This window comes from Schistocerca cancellata, chromosome 2 (genome assembly GCF_023864275.1).
Source record: "Schistocerca cancellata isolate TAMUIC-IGC-003103 chromosome 2, iqSchCanc2.1, whole genome shotgun sequence".
NCBI lineage: Eukaryota > Metazoa > Arthropoda > Insecta > Orthoptera > Acrididae > Schistocerca > Schistocerca cancellata.
The window spans coordinates 468,414,092-468,435,725 of NC_064627.1; the positions used below are offsets into that span (position 1 = coordinate 468,414,092).

Below are 21,634 nucleotides of genomic sequence, written 5' to 3' on the forward strand. Positions count from 1 at the left end.
GCCCATTAGAAGGAAGGTAATGTTGACTTCGGTGCTTGTGTTGACATGCGACTCATTGCTCTACAGTACTAGCATCAAGCACATCAGTACGTAGCATCAACAGGTTGGTGTTCATCACGAACTTGGTTGTGCAGTCAGTGCAATGTTTATAAATGCGGAGTTGGCAGATGCCCATTTGATGTATGGATTAGCACGGGGCAATAGCCGTGGCGCAGTGCGTTTGTATCGAGACAGATTTCCAGAACGAAGGTGTCCCGACAGGAAGACGTTCGAAGCAATTGACCGGCGTCTTAGGGAGCACGGAACATTCCAGCCCATGACTCGCGACTGGGGAAGACCTAGAACGACGAGGACACCTGCAATGGACGAGGCAATTCTTCGTGCAGTTGACGATCACCCTAATGTCAGCGTCAGAGAAGTTGCTGCTGTACAAGGTAACGTTGACCACGTCACTGTATGGAGAGTGCTACGGGAGAACCAGCTGTTTCCGTACCATGTACAGCGTGTGCAGGCACTATCAGCAGCTGATTGGCCTCCACGGGTACACTTCTGCGAATGGTTCATCCAACAATGTGCCAATCCACATTTCAGTGCAAATGTTCTCTTTACGGATGAGGCTTCATTCCAACGTGATACAACATACTGACGAAACTAACACGGAAATTAAGCGTTTCTGGACACATGTCCACATAACATCTTTTCTTTATTTGTGTGTGAGGAATGTTTCCTGAAAGTTTGGCCGTACCTTTTTGTAACACCCTGTATAATTGTGGCACTGAGAACCATAGGAGTCCAAAGCACAGAAAGAAAGTTTTGAGAAGATATGTTTGTGAAAAATAAATTTGTAGAAAAATTCGCACTCCCATAGATCTGAACTGTTTTTAATCAAGTCTCAACATTCCATTCTTCCTATGAAAAAGTAGTGTATCCACTTTATGTTATGAAATCTTAATTAAAATTTAAGATATACATATTATTAATGTTAGCTCACAAAATTTCCATGTATAGGCTACTGACAATAGCGTCTTTTTACAGTTGTAAAGTTTGTAATTAATGTGAAACCAAATCAGAACTTAAAGAACAGATACTAAATGCACCAAACACACATACACAATTACGACCTATTCGAACACTTCATGATCCTCGTCACTATCATTTTCATTAAGAACATTCTATGGCTTGAAATTCAGATAAAACTGCCGATACATCTCCGATTATGAGGTATTACTACTACAATCATGATGAAGACATTAAATTATATTGTATACCCTAGATAACAACTGAGAAGTACAAAGCAACAAAATTATACTCTGTGCTTTGATACCATAAGGAAATTAATCCCCGAGAAATTGGTGAGACAGCTTTTCGTGAATGTTCATATATACAGTGTGGGGTTAAAGGTATAGCTAAAGCTGAGTCACCACGAGATCAACAGATGTCAGGAGAAGACATACATGCTAATATTGCTAATATAGCAAAATCGATGACAGTGTACTTTATGCCCTTATCGTTCTCAGTCCTTCAGTTGTTTTTGTCTATTTTATGTAGCTCACCCACATTTTTGCACAGATTCAGGTTTCCTAATTTTGCTTTTTCCCTTTATTCAAGCAGTTGTACTTAGAAAACAATCTTTTTCTCAATAACAATAATTTTCTTAGTTTCATTTTGTGGTACTCATGCATCTATATTGTTGCTTTCAACAATCAAAAACATCTGCCAGGAATTTTCAAAAACATCAATGACTGAAATTAGTATTTCAGAGCAGGAGTAAAATTCTTCCACCATCCAGTGCCGTGAAATCATAGGGCAGATGTTGGACGATAGGCTAAGAACCGGTAAGCTTAAAAGCGCCAGTGTAGCGTAGCAAATAACAACGTTTCGTTCGAGCTGGTAGCAAAAAAATGGTTCAAATGGCTCTGAGCACTACGGGGCTTAACATCTGTGGTCATAAGTCCCCTAGAACTTAGAACTACTTAAACCTAACTAACCAAGGACATCACACACATCCATGCCCGAGGCAGGATTCGAACCTGCGACCGTAGCAGTCGCGCGGTTCCGGACTGAGCGCCTAGAACCGCTAGACCACCGCGGCCGGCAGATGGTAGCAGATAGCATGCATACTTACTTGTAATCTACGCTACTCAATTGCCCTGAAATCACGATCCACGGAGATTTACGTATGTTGTGGTATCCTCCTTCCGTTATCCTATCTTTCGGCGGGAATTAAGATTAGACATAGATACGGGTCGTTTAGATATTCTCTGCTGGAGTATCTTCACTGTTATGAATGGACCAGACGCTCACTGATTTCGTCTATCTTAACTTATCCGATCTGTTAACTTATCCGTAGGGCACATATGCCCCTTCCGATATGGTATCTCACACAGAACAGGAACTATCTGACATGAAAATTCATGTATTGTACTACCGCTCAGATTGTGACGCTATCTTCGACACACAAGTGTCCCTTATTATCCTTCTATGTACAGTCACGATAATAGGTTCACCAGATTACCGGTATGGGGCAGTTTGTTTGTAAACACAGGCAGTGAAAAATCCTCCTTTTCTAGACTGGCTAATAGCTCAAAAATAAGACCGAACGCAATACAGTGTAGGCAATATTTTGTGTAGTTCTGTCATCAAGTAACTTGAAACTGTATCTCCTGACGCTCTCGGTAATTCTCACTTTCCACCTTTTGCTCCACTGTATTTGTTCCGACTGCCATATGATGTGCTTAAAGTGTTACCTGCTACAATGTTTTTCAGAGCTCCACTGAGCACTTTTTTATATTTTCTATCAGTTCTTGTACCTTTAGCAAAAAACTTGATATTTATGTTAGTGTGTTGTAAATTCGACATAAATGGCTCGATGTGACAATTTCTGTCTAGAATATTCCTATTGCAAGAGATGAGGGCAAGAAAAACATCGATATTATTTTTCCCAGTTAGGAAATGTCAGGTAGTTAACAACATAGTGTGTCAGAGGAATATTATTGAATGTCATGATAAAGAGCTTAAAGATTTATGCGATTTATGGTGTAGAAAGCCAGTCACACTGTTGTTTAAAAAGGCTCCCCCGAATATTGTACGACATACTTTATAACTTTAGCTATTGTCTGTGCAATTACTAAAATTACTTCCTTGTCGTCACATGCATTTTGTTTCATTGCACAAGAACACAGAGAGTGTATGTGATTTCCTCGTCTGTTCCTTGTTTTTCTATACCAATGTACTGCCAGTATGAGCACTTCACTAACACTTTCGCTAGTGGTATTAATTTTATTGCCTGTTTTGAATTTTCGACACTTTGCAGTTTCCAAAACGTGATGCCCGTATGTTTTATCTCGATCCGGCCGTGTCTGACAAGCTAACCTACATTAAAGGAAAAAAACTTAGGAAAAGTAAAAATCGGATAGATATAACGCGTTCTGTTGCTATTCGGAAGCTTGTTAGAGAAGGGTTTGATTCTGAAGCTTATTCGGTGAGACAACGACTTACTCTGACTGCAGTGGCTCGTGGCTCACCTTGCTCTGATTTTTTTCAAATGCCTCCCTTTGTTTACAAGCGAATTTATAACGACAAAACACACAGTGGAACGATCCACTGCAATTCGTTACCTAACGCTCTAACTACCAAGTTTTCTTTTACTAACGACTCGCGGTACCAGAGATTCCCGTAAATATAGTCTAAGACGGCTCCCCATGTTTACTCGCGTCAAAGTTAACTCTGCCTACTGGAGGTCCAATACTTAAAGAATTCTCCCCTTTCGGATGTCTGTCTGGCGTGAATATTTGGGCAGAATTACCTTCATCCACTTCCTGTAGATCATGAATGGTTGTAGTCCTGAGTCTCACAGGTGCAGTTCTCCCCAGGATGTGTAAGAATATGTTGCTGGTTTCCTAATTTTTCAGTCCAGAGTAAATAAAAAGTAATTACAATAAAAAATGCCACACTGCTCAGACTCAGTCGCTAGACGTCAATCGATTAGACCAGCCAACAGATAGTTCACATTGCTTTGTCAGCTGTCGACGGACTGGGTCGCTCATGAATTCTGTATCTGGGAACAGATCGTGCGTTATAGTTTTTATGTTTAAAAAAGGTAACGAACTAATGTAAATGGCATTCTTGTCTGTCAAAGGAGAAAAAAAAAGGAAACGTGCCAAACCCCACACACTCTTTCATTAGTTATTAGAAAAGGGGGAAAAATTTTAATAATACGTGAAAAAAAGATAAACGTCCTATCATTTACTTGAGGTATGTGGGGTATTAATGTTTTTACATTGTAACCACTTTTCATGAATGTAGGCAGGTATCATTTTCATTCCAAGTTCTAATACACAGTGAACTTTCGTATGGACAAATTTATGATTTAAAAGTTACCGAGCGTACTTTAGCAAGCGATCATATACGTACGAGGGCTACTCGGAAAGTAAGGTGCGATCGGCCGCGAAATGGAAACCATAGTGAAAATCCGATGATGCACTGGATATGTATTTTCGGCTGCTTCTCTAGTATGCCTGTCGATCGCATCAAGTCGCTGTTTCAGTTCTGAGCGCACAGTGAGCACGTAAAGATGCCTAGAACAATTGTGTCTCCTGCCAAGTACGACTGCCAGTGAGAGACGTAACTGTCATTCATTTCCATCTCCATGAAGATTCTCGGCCGCACACTGCAGGGGCAATGAGCAAACCCCTGCAGCGTTTTCAATGTGAAGTGTTTGATCACCCACCATACAGCCCTGACTTGACTCCCTCTGATTTTCATCTCTACTCACGTGAAACGATGGCTATGAAGATAACATTTGGGAACGGGCAACAGACTGAAGATCATTGTAGAGAACTGGCAGCAGCCCTCTATGACGAGGGTATTGGAAAGTTAGTACAACGCTACGATAAATGTCTCAGTAACAGCGGCGACTATGAAGAGAAGTAGCTAGAAGATGTAGCAACAGTTGCAAAAAAAAAACATTTTTGATTTTCCCTGTGGTTTCCATTTCGTGACCGATCGGACCTTACTTTCAAAATCGCCCTCATATTTCATTACAACATTAGAGAATCAAGTATACATGATTCACTAACTGCGATCTGTAGAATATCAATGTCATAGTGACAGCAGACATTTTTGCGAAATAATATTTTTCATAATTTTAGTGTTCTTAAAGTTTTTTATAATTTTGAGGTTTATTCAGTGGGCTCTGTCGGCATATCTGTCTCGTTGCTACAATATATGCACATGATGTTCCTCTTTTACACTCTAACTTCAGCATAACTTACGAGCGTTATTAACAAAAAATATCAGCTGTCACTATCATATTGATATTCTGCAGATTGTTTTTCAAAAAGATTTTTGCTTTCGATCCAGTATTCCTTGTTCTCATTCACTATTCGGGTAATCGCCAAAAGACCACCAATCATTGGGTCGAGGCCGCGCTTCTTCAGCGCATGCGCGAGCCGTCTATAGGCAAGCTGTTTACTTTCTCGCCGTCAGTATGACAGCACGTGGCCGCGTCCCCTGTACACGGTTCTGAATACAGGGAGATTCACGAAGGTTGGTTCCAAAATGGTTCTGAGCACTATGGAACTTAACATCTGAGGTCATCAGTCCCCTAGAACTTAGAACTACTTAAACCTAACTAACCTAAGGACATCACACACATTCATGCCCGAGACAGGATTCGAACCTGCGACCGTAGTGGTCGCGCGGTTCCAGACTGAAGCGCCTAGAACCTCTCGGCCACACCGGCTGGCTTCACTAAAGTATGAAAATGCTATTCTACAAGTAAAACTAAATAAACAAAGTTCATATAAACATAGGTCCGCAAATGTTCAGTTACGGAGTCAAGGCTAAAAAAATGTTTGCCTGAAATTTAGCAACTTTGCTGACAGGAAGCCATCGCAAAACTTTACGAGGTTAAATCAAAGCACAATTTGCATTTATTTTATTGTTATTGATGTAGTGAATGTGATGAAACATGTCTCACACGTGTATCTGGAGTAGTTTTCCACAACATTCAGAGAAGCTATATTCGTTAACTGTAGCCGTTGCATTACCATCCTATTTGCCATAAATAAAAATCATATCGGCGTATTCCTCTGTCGTAAATTTGAAAGGCATCCCTGTTTCATAAATAATCTGCAAACTACAACAGTTACTATGTGGTTGCACTTAAATACACTGTTGTTATTATCTTCTTTTACTGAACTATACAGAAAACTAGCTCGTTTCAAGGTTAGGGACTGACTGAAACAACTCATTAACGGTTGCCAACAATGACATAAACGTTTCTACATACTTGGTGGAAAGAAAACAAATTTACTTATATAATAATATTTGTAGACTGAAGCGCCTAGAACCTCTCGGCCACATTGGCCGGCTTCACGAAGGGTAAAACTAAATTAAAAAGTTCATATAAACACAGGTCCGGAAATGTTTAGTTACGGAGTTACGGCTGAAAAAATTTTTGCCTGAAATTTAGCAACTTTGCTTGACTAGAAGAAGGGATCGGTTGGTAGGACACGTTCTGAGGCATCAAGGGATCACCAATTTAGTATTGGAGGGCAGCGTGGAGGGTAAAAATCGTAGAGGGAGACCAAAAGATGAATACACTAAGCAGATTCAGAAGGATGTAGGCTGCAGTACGTACTGGGAGATGAAGAAGCTTGCACAGGATAGAGTAGCATGGAGAGCTGCATCAAACCAGTCTCAGGACTGAAGACCACAGCAACAACAACAACAACAATGACAGACTGTACATCGGAGAAGCGGTATGTCTGCTTTTCAGATTCTACTTTTTCGCCTATAACGTTTTACTCGACAATTTTGTGTAGGTAGAACATCCCTCCATTTTGTGGCAACCACTTCTTGGTTTTCCATTTTGGCCCAAAATTAGGTCTTAATAGTTTTCATTTATTTTCTCCTTACCAACGGATCACTATGGTGAGATTTCTTTAGGACCCGTTCTCTATATTGGAATCCAGCTGTTTTAGTCTATGATGTACGACCTTTTAGCGGTGTTTTGTTCTGACGAACAAGGAACGTTGGGTAAAAAGATTCCGAGCTTTTCCGCTTTAATGTTTTGTTTTTAAATTTTTAAAGTAATTTTAAAATGTTAAAATTTCCATACCAGTGTATACCTCTCGTTTGTTACTCCTTGTGGATTTATTGTTATACAGATCATCTGAAGATGTGACTTTTAGTGCCGCGAAATCGGTAGTGATCCAATAATAAAGAACTAAATACAGCTGAAGCGGTTATTAATACAAAAAAAAATTTATATTACTTTACACTCAAAGATCAAAAGTGTAGGAATGTGTAAGCCAGAAACATGGTATAAGCGGTAAATGGTACAGACTACCATCTTACATGAACAAATTCACCAAATGGAAAGTGCAAGTGAAACATGCGATGTGACAAATGTGGATGAAAGAACGCCAGAAATCAGCTGGCTGGAGTGTGCAAACTAACAAATACATCTCTGGGACCACACACATGTGTTAACAGCGCTGGAACATCTATCTACATCTACAGTGTTACTCTGCAATTCACACTGAAGCGCCTGGCAGAGGGTTCATCGAACCATTTTCATACTACTTCTCTACCATTCCACTCTCGAAAGGCGCATGGGAAAAAGGAACACCTGAATCTTTCCGTTCGAGCTCTGATTTCTCTTATTTTATTATGATGATCATTTCTCCCTACGTAGGTGGGTGTCACCAAAATATTTTCGCATTCGGAACAGGAAGCTGTTGATTGAAATTTCGTAAATAGATCTCGCAGCAAAGAAAACCGCCTTTGTTTCAGTAACTGCCACAACAACTCGCGTATCATGTGAGTGACACTCTCACCCCCATTGCGCGATAACACGGAACGAGCTGTCCTTCTTTGCACTTTTTCGATGTACGCCGTCAATCCTACCTGGTAAGGATCCCTCACCACGCAGCAATATTCCAGCAGACGACGGACAAGTGTAACGTAGACTGACTCTTTAGTGTGTTTGTCGCATCTTGTAACTGTTCTGCCAACAAAGCGCTGTCTTTGTTCAACTTCCCCACAATATTATCTATGTGGTCTTTCCAATTTAAGTTGCTCGTAATTGTAATTCCTATGTATTTAGTCGAATTGACAGCCCTTAGATTTGTGCGATTTATCGTATACTCAAAATTTATCGGATTTCTTTTAGTACCCATGTGGATGACCTCGTACTTTCCTTTGTTTAGTGCCAATTACAACTTTTCGCACCATACAGAAATTCTCTCTAAATCATTTTGTAATTGAAATTGATCAAAAATGGCTCTGAGCACTATGGGACTTAACTGCTGAGGTCATCAGTCCCCTAGAACTTAGAACTACTTAAACCTAAGGACATCACACACATCCGTGCCCGAGGCGGGATTCGAACCTGCGACCGTAACGGTCACGCGCCTAGAACCGCTCGGCCACTACGGCCGGCTGGAATTGATCGTCTGATGATTTTACTAGACGGCAAATTACAGCGTCATCTGCAAACAATCTAAGGGGGGAAATCGTAAGTAACACCGAATGATACATTCATAATATGGAACTTGTGCTAAATACATCTCCAGGACCACACACATGTGTTAACAGCGTTGGAAATCGTAAGTAACAGTGAACGATACATTCACAATACGGAACTTGTGCTACAAAAGTTGTTTCTAATCTGAAAAGCAAGAGAAAAATACGACAAAATGTAATACAGCAGCATATTATCTCTATCACATAATACGTTTGTAGTACTTATGAAAGGAAACATGTATTTCAGGCCACTGATGATTCTTCCCAAATAAAAAAGGCAAAACGCGTATGGCAATAAACAAACGACCTTCACTTCGTTGGACACACGTTACATACCTCCACGAATTTAGAGCAGCTAAGGGAAAGACGTAAAACAGATAAAAACAAAGATATTTTATTGCTGTTATTATTAAAATTCTGGACATACGTGGGGGATGAGAGAGGAGGATAACAACTGCAAAGTGTGACCCCGCTTCCCCTAGAACTAAACCGTGACACCGCGCCTGGGCCGCTGTTAAGTGGCAGTGTCGCCACAGCCTTTAAGGAATGTCCCAGAGCGTGACGGACAACGGATGGAGTGGTAGTGAAGTGCTTATTTTTGCAGGTGAACCGGCCGCTGAGCATGAAGAAGGACGGCATCCAGACCCGCAAGCGCAAGCCCAAGACACCGGCCACGAGCCGCGACAGCCCGCCCACGCGTGGTGGACACGTGGAGCACGTGCTGCACTCCGGCCGCCAAGTAGTCGGTGAGTACTTGCCCCCTGCCAACGGGGTCTCGAGCTGCTGAGTTTGGCCCGCATGTCTTCGTAGCCTATTCTCCTACCAGGTGCCCAGGGCTGGTACTGGAATGATTTATTTCGAAAATTATATAATTTTTTAACATTTGTGGTAAGGACTATGGGACCAAACTGCTGAGGTCATCGGTCCCTAGGCTTACGCACTACTTAATCTAACTTAAACTAACTTACGCTGAGGACAACAAACACACACATGCCCGAGGGAGGACTCGAACCTGCGACGGGGGGAGCCGCGCGAACCGTGACAAGACGCCCCAAGACCGCACGGCTACCTCGCGTGGCCTGGAATCATTGCCTCGGACAGTGTGTATTATTGCACGCTACTCTTTGGTTTCCGGCTAGCATGAAACAAAAAAAAAATATGGTTCAAATGGCTCTGAGCACTATGGGACTTAACAGCTGTGGTCATCAGTCCCCTAGAACTTAGAACTACTTAAACCTAACTAACCTAAGGACATCACACACATCCATGCCCGAGGCAGGATTCGAACCTGCGACCGTAGCAGTCGCACGGTTCCGGACTGCGTGTCTAGAACCGCGAGACCTAGCATGAAACATTATACTGCCTTTCGGAGAGGAGATTCAGCAGTCAGCGTTTATAAACACTGAAAGATTATTCACTTGTCAGTTTTCGAACCTGCCAATTGAAGACAAGATAACTTTAAAAATCGTTTATCTACACTTCGCAACAGAATTAAAGGAACACTTTTTGAAAACCCATTATTCCCACCCATTGCGACGCTTAAGTTTGAAATTTGGCTCAAATGTGCGTACAATCTTCCCTTGTAACGGTTCCAAAGTGTACGCTAGAGCAAAAATTTTGGTCGCCCCTGCGTTCCAAAGGGCTCAGAACACACGCACCCCCACAGTGTCCTTTGAGAAGGGCTGAATCGTCTGAGGGTGTCTGCAGTGTCAAGAACGTCTTACAGTTACTCATCGCACTGCGAACTGTGTTTTCGACCGCGAAATGCCTGGGAATCAACGCCGCAGGGAAAGGGGTGGTATCGTTGATGTCTTTTATGCCACCCCCTGAGACCTTCTCGTGTCAGTTTTGAGCGGCGATATATATGAATTACTTTCCTCGGCCACCAATGAGAAAATTGCGTGATTTCAACGCTGGGTGTCGCGGTTACGATTTCCATAGCAAACACGTCAAAAGACGGAGTAAAATATGGGTAAGAGGAACTACAACGACCTTCTCATCGAGTGACGTGTCCACGGTGGCGTTGGGCAAATTGTGGTGTTATTTGGTGTCAATGTGACATCATTAACCCACCTTACAGCTTACATGAGCTTATGGGCTGTGGACTTTTCTCGAATGCGTCGACACCTTGCTGTTTGAAACGTCGCCAAGACCGAGGGTGACGTCGCAGGGTGCGACGCCTTTGCAAAATTACAGAGGGAGGCTAAGGTACCGTTGACCCAAACGTCAAACTTAAGCGTCGCAATGGGTGTGAATTATGGGCTTTTGAAAAAGTGATCCCTCAATTCTGTTGCGCAATGTAGATACTTTTAAAATGTTTAGCGATCCGCTCCATTATCACGCGGGTGTCTACTAAGTATCTACGGCCGGAAGACTTGTTTGTAATATGTAATGATACACACAAACCTAGACCTTGAATCAGTCTACCTATTGGTGTATACCGTATCAAAATTCCTTCAGTAGTTTTGGAAATTAGCCGTACCATATAGACTGAAAAATGCGGTAGGGGACGTCGTAATGTGTGCAGATATAGTGTGATTCAATGTAACGTATTACTAATTGCCACGACAGAATACTGCGTGGAAACGAAATAGCAAAGACGTAAAAACTATTAAGAAATGCGCTACCTGAGAGCAAACAACCAGCTCGAAGCTTGTCGCGTTACTTGAAACAAACAATATAAAATTCTGGTACACTGTGTTTTCCGCTATATGCGTATTTGTTGTTCTCATTCACAGCTTTACGTCAAGCCAGTCACTTAGATGAAGGAAGGAAGTGGAGAACATTATATCTTAACGGTTCCTTTGCGAGCAGGTTTTTAGAGACGAAATGCTATTTCGGCTGTAAAAGGATGAGAGACGACGTTGGCCATGATCTTATTCAGAGAACCATAATAGCATTTGTCTGAAGTGATTACGGAAAGCTAATTCAGGATGTCCGAATAGAGATTTAAGTTTTGTTCCTTCAAGTGCCACTTATAATATCTCCGTATGCCGATGCCAGAACGCAGATCATGAGTTGAGATTTATTAGACTCATAAGCAATGCAAAACAGATCTACATCTACATCTACATGGTTAAATACATCTGCAAGACACTGATCCGCCTGGCAGAGGGTCATCGAACCACCTTCACAATAAATCTCTAATACTCCATCTTGAACAGCGCGAGGAAAAAAAACGAACACCCATATCTTTCCGTGCGAACTCTAATTTCCCTCATTTTATGATGATGATCGTTTCTTCCTATGTAGATCAGCATTCGAATGAGAAATCTGCTGATTGAAATTTCGTGAGAAGATCCAGCCGCAACGAGAAACGCCTTTGTTTTGTTGATCTCCACCCCAGGTAGTGTATCACATCCGTGACACTATCTCACCTATTTCCTGATGGTACAAAACGTGCTGCTCTTCTTTGAACTTTCTTACGAACAAACAAAGTGCAGGCAATTTCTTTAGTAGACGTGTTCTGCAAAAATAAATAAATAAATAAAATAAAAAAATCTTTGTGTTCTTTCCAGTTTAAATTGTTCGTAGTTGTAATTCCAGGTATTTAGTTAAATCTACGGCCTTTAGATTTGATTGACTCATCGTGTAACCGAAATTTAACGGATTTCTTTCAGTTGTTATGTGGATGCCATCACACTTTTCATTATTTAGGGTCAATTGCCAATTTTCGCACCATACAGATATCTTTTCTAAATCGTTCTGCAATTGGTTTTGATCTTCTGGAGACGATAAACGACACCACCATCTCCAACCGACCTAAGACGGCTGCTCAGATTGTCTCCTGAATCGTTTATATAGATAAGGAACAGCAGAGGGTCTCTAACACTACCTTGCGGAAAGCCAGAAGTCACTTCTGTTTTACGCGATGACTATCCATCAGTTACAACGAACTGTGACCTCTCTGACAGAAAATCACGAATCCATTCGCATAACTGAATCTACATCCCACAAACACGCAATTTGATTACAAGTCGCTTGTGAGGTACGGTGTCAAAAGCCTATTCCCAGGACCTGGCATTGCTTTGCATAGCGAGTTCGCAACTGTTCGGCACTGTTTATCATGTAAGGAATTGTGGGAACGTAGGCATTGCGGGAACGTAAAGCCTCTAAATCGTGGGTTATTCAATGTCGTATTAAGTGGTTAATTTTGTATTTCAAGCTGTGAGAAATAAATTCAAGACGAAATGAAAAGTAACAACAGTTACTGACGCGGTGTGCAAAACAAAATGTGGACCTCGGAATACTTTTCCTTGTTTGTGGGACAGTCTGTAAAATGTGTCACCTTAATTTGCGACAAATTACTTTTTCGTGTTCTTTATTGACGAAAAAGCACGGAAGCAGAAGAAAAACCATACATCATTACCAAATTTGTTCATTTAATATTTCTTTACAATGCTATAAGGCGTCCGTGAAGTTTCTGTTCGTAGGTTCCATTTGGTACTACGTCTCACAATTAACGGAAAAATATGTGGATTGCATTGTCAAAATATCATCAACGATTGCATATACTTACACATACGTTAAGGTTGTTAAAAACACTTTTACAGCATTTCTAATTGCGAAATTCGACAAGGTAATCTGACAATTCGTTTTTCTGCAACATAGTTTTTGCCAGTTCTTGCATGTGTTTAAAAGGGTATTAAAAAATATTTGGCTACGCTAGGCGTTATTACATCCTTATAATATATCATTATTCCTATGGTGAATTTTGTAAATGTGATTTCTTTGGCAGCCAGTTCCACCAGTTTTATTATTTACTTCGTAAAGTTTGGGGTATTGTAATTCCGTGATCAATAATTTATGGGACGTTGCTTCAAGAAGCACAAAATCTCTTGTGCATCATTTTCTTTCTGCGAATTAATGGAGCACCTTTTGTGTTTTGAAATACTATACGAAGGACTTTAATTAGGACGCTGTGGAACCTGATAAGTTACGAAAACGACATTATGCGTAGCACTACTAAAAGCTGTCTTATGTAGTGGCCTTTTAATGTCATCTTGATATCACTGATACAAAGCCACAAAAACCAGCAAACCCAAGATCAAATCTCATAATCTTTGACCTGCCTTCGTCACTTGTTCAGATAATGACAATTATTTCCATTAACATCGCTTCATCTTCTGCTGGTACTTACCTTCTACACTTGGTAATGTACGACAAACACAAGCGCATAAGCCTTGAGGAAACGTTCTCTTTACAAACAACATTGCACTGAATGTAACATACAGTATCCGATCATAAGTATCGTGACACCGACTGTAATGCGGAATTGATCAATGGATATCAGGATACACGGACGCGCCTCCATAAAAGGAGGCGGGGAGTATTGTGATGCCAGTACAACAGAAGCAGTAACGGCAGAGTGAGTCGCTCAGGAATGCTCAGTGACTTCGAACGTGAACTAGAGTGCACGCTACTTAACTTGGCGGGTGGCCGGAGATTTTGCGCACCCAGCATTCGGTTATAGTTGGGTAGTCGTCTGATGCGATGTACACTCCTGGAAATTGAAATAAGAACACCGTGAATTCATTGTCCCAGGAAGGGGAAACTTTATTGACACATTCCTGGGGTCAGATACATCACATGATCACACTGACAGAACCACAGGCACATAGACACAGGCAACAGAGCATGCACAATGTCGGCACTAGTACAGTGTATATCCACCTTTCGCAGCAATGCAGGCTGCTATTCTCCCATGGAGACGATCGTAGAGATGCTGGATGTGGTCCTGTGGAACGGCTTGCCATGCCATTTCCACCTGGCGCCTCAGTTGGACCAGCGTTCGTGCTGGACGTGCAGACCGCGTGAGACGACGCTTCATCCAGTCCCAAACATGCTCAATGGGGGACAGATCCGGAGATCTTGCTGGCCAGGGTAGTTGACTTACACCTTCTAGAGCACGTTGGTGGCACGGGATACATGCGGACGTGCATTGTCCTGTTGGAACAGCAAGTTCCCTTGCCGGTCTAGGAATGGTAGAACGATGGGTTCGATGACGGTTTGGATATACCGTGCACTATTCAGTGTCCCCCCGACGATCACCAGTGGTGTACGGCCAGAGTAGGAGATCGCTCCCCACACCATGATGCCGGGTGTTGGCCCTGTGTGCCTCGGTCGTATGCAGTCCTGATTGTGGCGCTCACCTGCACGGCGCCAAACACGCATACGACCATCATTGGCACCAAGGCAGAAGCGACTCTCATCGCTGAAGACGACACGTCTCCATTCGTCCCTCCATTCACGCCTGTCGCGACACCACTGGAGGCGGGCTGCACGATGTTGGGGCGTGAGCGGAAGACGGCCTAACGGTGTGCGGGACCGTAGCCCAGCTTCATGGAGACGGTTGCGAATGGGCCTCGCCGATACCCCAGGAGCAACAGTGTCCCTAATTTGCTGGGAAGTGGCGGTGCGGTCCCCTACGGCACTGCGTAGGATCCTACGGTCTTGGCGTGCATCCGTGCGTCGCTGCGGTCCGGTCCCAGGTCGACGGGCACGTGCACCTTCCGCCGACCACTGGCGACAACATCGATGTACTGTGGAGACCTCACGCCCCACGTGTTGAGCAATTCGGCGGTACGTCCACCCGGCCTCCCGCATGCCCACTATACGCCCTCGCTCAAAGTCCGTCAACTGCACATACGGTTCACGTCCACGCTGTCGCGGCATGCTACCAGTGTTAAAGACTGCGATGGAGCTCCGTATGCCACGGCAAACTGGCTGACACTGACTGCGGCGGTGCACAAATGCTGCGCAGCTAGCGCCATTCGACGGCCAACACCGCGGTTCCTGGTGTGTCCGCTGTGCCGTGCGTGTGATCATTGCTTGTACAGCCCTCTCGCAGTGTCCGGAGCAAGTATGGTGGGTCTGACACACCGGTGTCAATGTGTTCTTTTTTCCATTTCCAGGAGTGTAGTCAGACAGTGCGTTAGCTGCGCTCCATTCCGCAGTCGCCGATTGACTGCCGACTGTTAAGGTTACGTACGCACACAAGGAAGGTGACAAGCACAATGATTTACGCCTTTGTGAGGAAGGCCACGTCATCAACATGTGTGCGTTCGAAATACAGGGCTGTATAAAATGTGTAACGTATAAAAATAATAATGCATGGCAATAGGATGAACAGTGACGTCAATAATAGACAACTTTGCATTGTTTGTCGTTTCCATCGGTCAATAAAAGAAAATATCGTGATTAGTAATCGGGAAAAACCGCGGCACTTATCTTTCCTGCTGTAACTCGGAAAATACGTTCATCTTGTGATGTCTTCCCAAATAAAAATTAAAAAGAAGAAGAAAGGGAACTTAGCGAAAAATGTATATTTACTGACACATCCTGGACCTGCAGTGGCCTTTAACCATCCTCAACTTTTATAATATTCATAAAATGTTTTATAATGCGTGTGATTAATGGGAAAAACCGCGGTGCATTTACGAGTATTTCTCTCTCTCTTTCGAACCTAAAGACTGCGTATGCCCTTTGATGGCATGCAAACTGTAGTCACAATTATTTATTTAGAGTTGCAGAGTAAATATCTTCACATATGAAATTTATACCTCTCATTTTTAAGTGACTTGAGCAAACATCTGAGCGATCTACATGTACAGTATCTTTCCTGTGCGCAGCTGAAAGAATCTTATTTCAGAAAACATAGAAAGGTCTGTCATACATATAAAATCATTATTTAAAAACAGTGGCGTTTTCAGTTTATATATGCCTGTTTATGTCAAATAATTTATAAGTGTCGTCGATGTTTTTTCTATTGTACGTATTTACTACCATACATAATATAAAACAAGTTTCTACTCGCTGTTTGTTGGAGCTAATCTCGGAGAAAGCAAGGACAGATTTCGATAATCTTTCCAACACATATTTTCGAGGCAGATACAAGAATATTTAATCACTGACACTATGTGGAATGAACGAACAATTACTGTTTCAAAAGAGAAGACCGCAGTCCGACTAGCACAAATACAAAATAAATTTTACTGCTAGAAGTAAACTTTTAGATAGAGTTCACAACAAAATCGACGAGTTATTGAAGACCGAAGAGAAGCTTTCAACAAAGACCACACCGAAATTGCATAAGGAATAAAAATCTTTTTATCAGTCCCTTACCAGCCAAGCAGATCCAGTCTCAAGTTACATACTGTAGGCATAAGCTGAACGGTATAGTTTTAAATATGGCAATAAGCAATACTAGCACTGTTAGCACAAAACATCGTCTTCACCCTCGTTGTCTGATTCGGACGAATCAGAATCGTGAAGACTGATTATGAAAGGCTCCATCACCGACTCTCTGTCGATTTCCTTTTTAAAATCTTCCTCCTGCAGTTTTTCTAAATGTCTGACGCAGTTTGCCCATGCAATGATAGTTACGTTGATCATTGCTTCATGATTTGTGAGTCTTTCAATGTCAGCAGTCTGGAAGGTAATATTCCTTTCTGTGATACAGGCTATAACTTGAGCCCGTATCAGCTCAATAGTAATGTAATGGTAGTGATACGGTGGTAACCCAGATTACTCGCTGACCACGATGTCTTGCAAGTTCATCTACCTCGTAAGTGCGGTTTTGGGGCTTGTATACATTGACGAGCACGAGTAACTCTCTCCTGGTCTGTGACGCAGTGTGAGGTGTTCCAGCAGACGACGACCATGAAGTAATTTTATCCTTTACGATATTTGAAGTTGGAGCTTTATTCACTTGCGTGCCCGTTTGCATTGTCCATGACAATAACAAGATTCTTCGCGAGGTACAGAATTAGCTATTGTACAAACCAGTGCTCCAAGCGTAAGTTATTTCATAGTGATAATCATCTGAATGATTTAAATTTGCTGCTTCAAATATTACTTTACTTTCTAGTACGAAGCCTGTCTTTATAGAACAAGCGTGAACCACAGTAAGGCGCTTCCCTTTTACCTCAGGAACTTTCAGGCCTGCAACATCCTGACTTGTCTTCCAGCACATTGGTCTTGAATGGTTCATCGAGATAATGAATACGGGATTTTTTCGGCTTATTTCATTCCGTGCATTGTGCTCAAGAACATAGTTCTTGCTGCAATAATGTCACATCTCGTCACTGGTCTTACTGTATTTAAACCCCATTTGCCTTCATATTCTGAGCAAGATAGATTTGCTACCGTTGACAATCGCAGTTCTAGTGCCATAGTTAAAACTACCTTTCACACGACACTGTCTTTTCAGGAACTGATAGTAATGGTGTACTGACAGTATCAATCGCAGCGATACAATAAGAATTAACACTGGAATGGGGTAGGGTTTATGACAAGATTACAGAAAAAGAGAAAAAGGAAAGATAAAAGGCATTGGAAGTGAAGATGAGGGAAAAGGAATGGTTGTAGAAGGAATAGAGGGAAAGGATAAAACAGAAAAATGGGAAACAGACAGAAGAGTATCCTTGAGAAAGAAGCAGCTCTTAAAGTAGGAACAACGGTTGAAAACTATAGTACGCGATACAAATCATTTATCGCTCATTGAAATCAGTAAAGACCTACTTTTGTCGGCACACAACTGTAGGAATTAACTGAATTACAGCATAAAGGTACATAGTATTTATAGAACGAGTTGACCGCGACAAGAAATTAGAGCTAATACAGAGGCTTACCGACAATCATTCTTACTACGTGCCATTCGAGAGTGCGACAGGGAAGCGCTGATCAGTTAGTGGTACCAGAAGTACACTGCACCAGACATCGTTAAGTGGCTTGCGGAGTATGATGCAGATTTAGCTATTATCCAGGAAATGTCTATGGAAACTTGCTCACAGCGGAATTAAAAACTGTAGGATGTTACGTGATTTAGAAAACAGCGAGATGAAATGAGAGCTCACAGCATTCCACAAGTCATCCTTTCCGTAGAAGGAGAGCAGTGTATGTCTGGTGTAAGTGTTGTAGAAAGCTGCCTTTGTATTGCAACCCGGTGGATATAAAATTGTCAATCTCGTACTACCTCACCGACGCTGGGCAGAAAAGTGTAAGATACGAATCTGAAATAACCACTTGAAAAAAATGAGTTGAGAGTAATGTTATTCTATCTGATCTTCAGGGCTGCTATCGCTCTCCTTTTCTCAGACGAGTCCACGTGATAGCTAATTTGTTTCGAGTCTGTCATAGAGTTTTCTTGAGTCACAATTATTCTGTATACCACTTTCAAATATTTCCTCTTTGCACAGTTCACTTTTAACTTCTGTTCCTCCACAATAAGACATCGCAAAGTTATAACAACCTGAAGCTGAGCTACAGGAGGTATTTGCAGTTGTTTCGTAACCAACGTCCGCCGACAGGTTCTCCTTATCATAGTCTTCAAATAAACAAGTCAAATAAGAGAGCCGGGCCGATCGGCGCCTAATCTACAGCCGATAGCAGAAACACTGCGAGGAACAGGGTTAAGTGGACGCTTGGGCAAATAAGACAACGCGCAGAGGACTGGAGGTCGTTACATCATGCACATATCACGTTGATGAAGCAAATGTAAAAGTCGGCAAACAAGATCTGTTTAGCCGAGACAAAATGGATAGATTTTTTTATATCACAGAAGAAAATTATTTTTCGAATAAAGTCATCCTGACCGATAAATAAATTTCTTTACTTCTTACGCCGTTTCAGCAGCTGTCATCGTCAAATTCCCGTCGGGGTCAGGGATTTTCTCTGCCTGGTGATGACTGGGTGTTGTGTGATGTCCTTAGGTTAGTTAGGTTTAAGTAGAAGTTCTAGGGGACTGATGACCATAGATGTTAAGTCCCATAGTGCTCAGAGCCATTCTTTTGCCATCGTCAAGTATCAGTAATTGAGATTAAAGGAAAATAAAGAGTGATAGGTTGATTGTTACACAACAATCCTCAAAAAATTAGAAAGTTAAAAATTATTTCCAAATATTTACCAATGAAAAAACTTCGAACACGCAAACAAGGTTCAGTGTCAATATCGAAATAAGACGCCTATCTAGGGCGTCAGCTAAAACTAGGTTCAAAAATTATAAGAAGCTGTAAATCCTAGCCGATAAACGGGGGACGTTTCCTTAAAATCTTTATTATTATTACACATAAACTAGACACCAAGTACAGATTGACTCTGTTAATAACATCTGTACAAAACCCATATAAACTTTAGTATTAAATACATTTTGAATTAACAGGTAGTTGCGATAATAAAAGTAATACTAATTGTTATAATTATTCTCGTGTCACAAATAAAAACTGTGCCCTATGAGCTAAAATATGTAGAACTGTGAAACAGATTATAAAAAATTATCAATCTTTGTTATTACATTAAAATCTTTTATAAGGCAGCTCCATCCTACGGAAAAACCCGCAACTTGATTCCCGAGGGCAGTCGTTTGCCGCGTAACTAGAATAATAATTAAACAAAACTAAGAATTGAAGGCAACGTCCCCAACACTAGCACCACATTTTGGCTAGGAAACACAAGCACTACCTGTTGCCAGTACATCTTCGTATAATCTTTTGAGCAAGTTGCTAGCTGACGCCCTGAATAGAGGGGTTGGGTTGATGTGGGGGAGGAGACCAAACTGCGAGGTCATCGGTCTCATCGGATTAGGGAAGGATGGGGAAGGAAGTCGGCCATGCACTTTCGAAAGAATCATCCCGGCATTTGCCTGAAGCGATTTACAGAAATCACGGAAAAGCTAAATCAGAACGGCCGGACGGAGGGTTGAACCGTCGTTCTTCCGAATGCGAGTCCAGGGTACTAACCACTGCGCCAACTCGCTCGGTCCCTGATTAGATACAGGGTTTTAGAACTGAACGCTGAACCTTGTTTTACATGTTTAGAGTTTCTTGGTGAATGAATTTTATAAATATATGTTTTAACTCTTTAATTTTTTGTAGTAGTTGTATCTAAAACACCTGTCACATGTCCAATCTCAGTTACTGATAAGTGACGATAGCAGTAGCCGAAACGGTGCAATAAGTAAAGAAAGCAATTTAGCAAAGCCAGATGGATTCATTGACAAAATATTCACGATCTTGGCATACTCACACAGATAATTATTTATAATATAGCATTTTTACGGTATTGAAGGTATTTATTTCAGACAGGAGCGTGCATAAAATATGCAGTAATTTATGTTTCCAATGGATAAGGACTCTCTAGTAATTACGATGGCAGTTTTTTAGGTTAGACGGTTTCGGGAAAACACATGAAGGGCTTCAGTCACAAAGGGTGCAGGCCGAACACAGGAAGAACGTAGACACAGGAATCATCGCTATAACAGTTGTAAATTGTCGTAGCTGTTGGGAAAGTACCAGAGCTCCAAGCGCTAATAGAAAGCACTGATGCATCAAATAGTTATAGGCACTGAAAGCTGGCTAAAGCCGAAGATAAACTCAGCCGAAATTTTTGCGAAGAACCTAACGGTGTCCCGAAAGGATAGGCTAAACACGGTTGGCGGTGGCGTGTTCGTTCTGTTCGAAGTAGTTTATCTTGTCACGAAATTGAAGTGGGTAGTTCCTGTGAGTTATTATGGGCAGAGGTCATTGTTGGCAACAAGAATAAAATAATAATTGGATCCTTTTAGCGACCTCCCAATTCAGATGGTGCCGTTGCTGAAAGGTTCAAAGAAACCTTGAGTTTGATTTCAAACACGTACCCAACTCATACGATTATAGTTGGTGGTGACTTTAATTTACCCTCGATATGTTGGTGAAAATACGTGTTTAATTTCGGAGGTAGGCATAAAACATCATTCGAAATTGTGCTGAAAACATTCTCCGAAAATTATTTCGAGCAGTTAGTTCATGAACCCACCCGGTTGTGAAAACACTCTTCACCTCTTAGTAACAAATAATCCTGAGTTAATAACGAGCATGAAAACGGATACAGGGATTAGTGAATACGGGGTTGTCATAGCGAGACTGAATATTGTAACCCCAAATCCTCCAAAAATAAACGAAAAATATACCTATTCAGGAAAGCAGATAAAAATTCACTCGACGCCTTCCTGAGAGACAGGCTCCACCCCTTCCAAATTAATAATATAAGTGTAGACCAGATATGGCTTGAACTGAAAGAAAAAATATAGGCAGCAATTGAGAGATTTATACCAAATAAATTAACA

At 41.8% G+C, this 21,634-nt stretch overlaps 1 protein-coding gene across 1 annotated transcript in view; it reads left to right on the forward strand.

Annotated features, from left to right (window-relative positions):
• Positions 1-21,634, forward strand: part of LOC126155207 (transcription factor GATA-5-like) — a gene marked incomplete at its 3' end in the record, with an annotated part of 84,026 nt that overhangs the window by 22,877 nt on the left and 39,515 nt on the right. Inside the window, exon 4 of the mRNA XM_049916214.1 lies at positions 9,137-9,278. Coding sequence (XP_049772171.1) covers positions 9,137-9,278 — 142 coding nt within the window. The remainder of the gene's footprint in view (positions 1-9,136; positions 9,279-21,634) is intronic.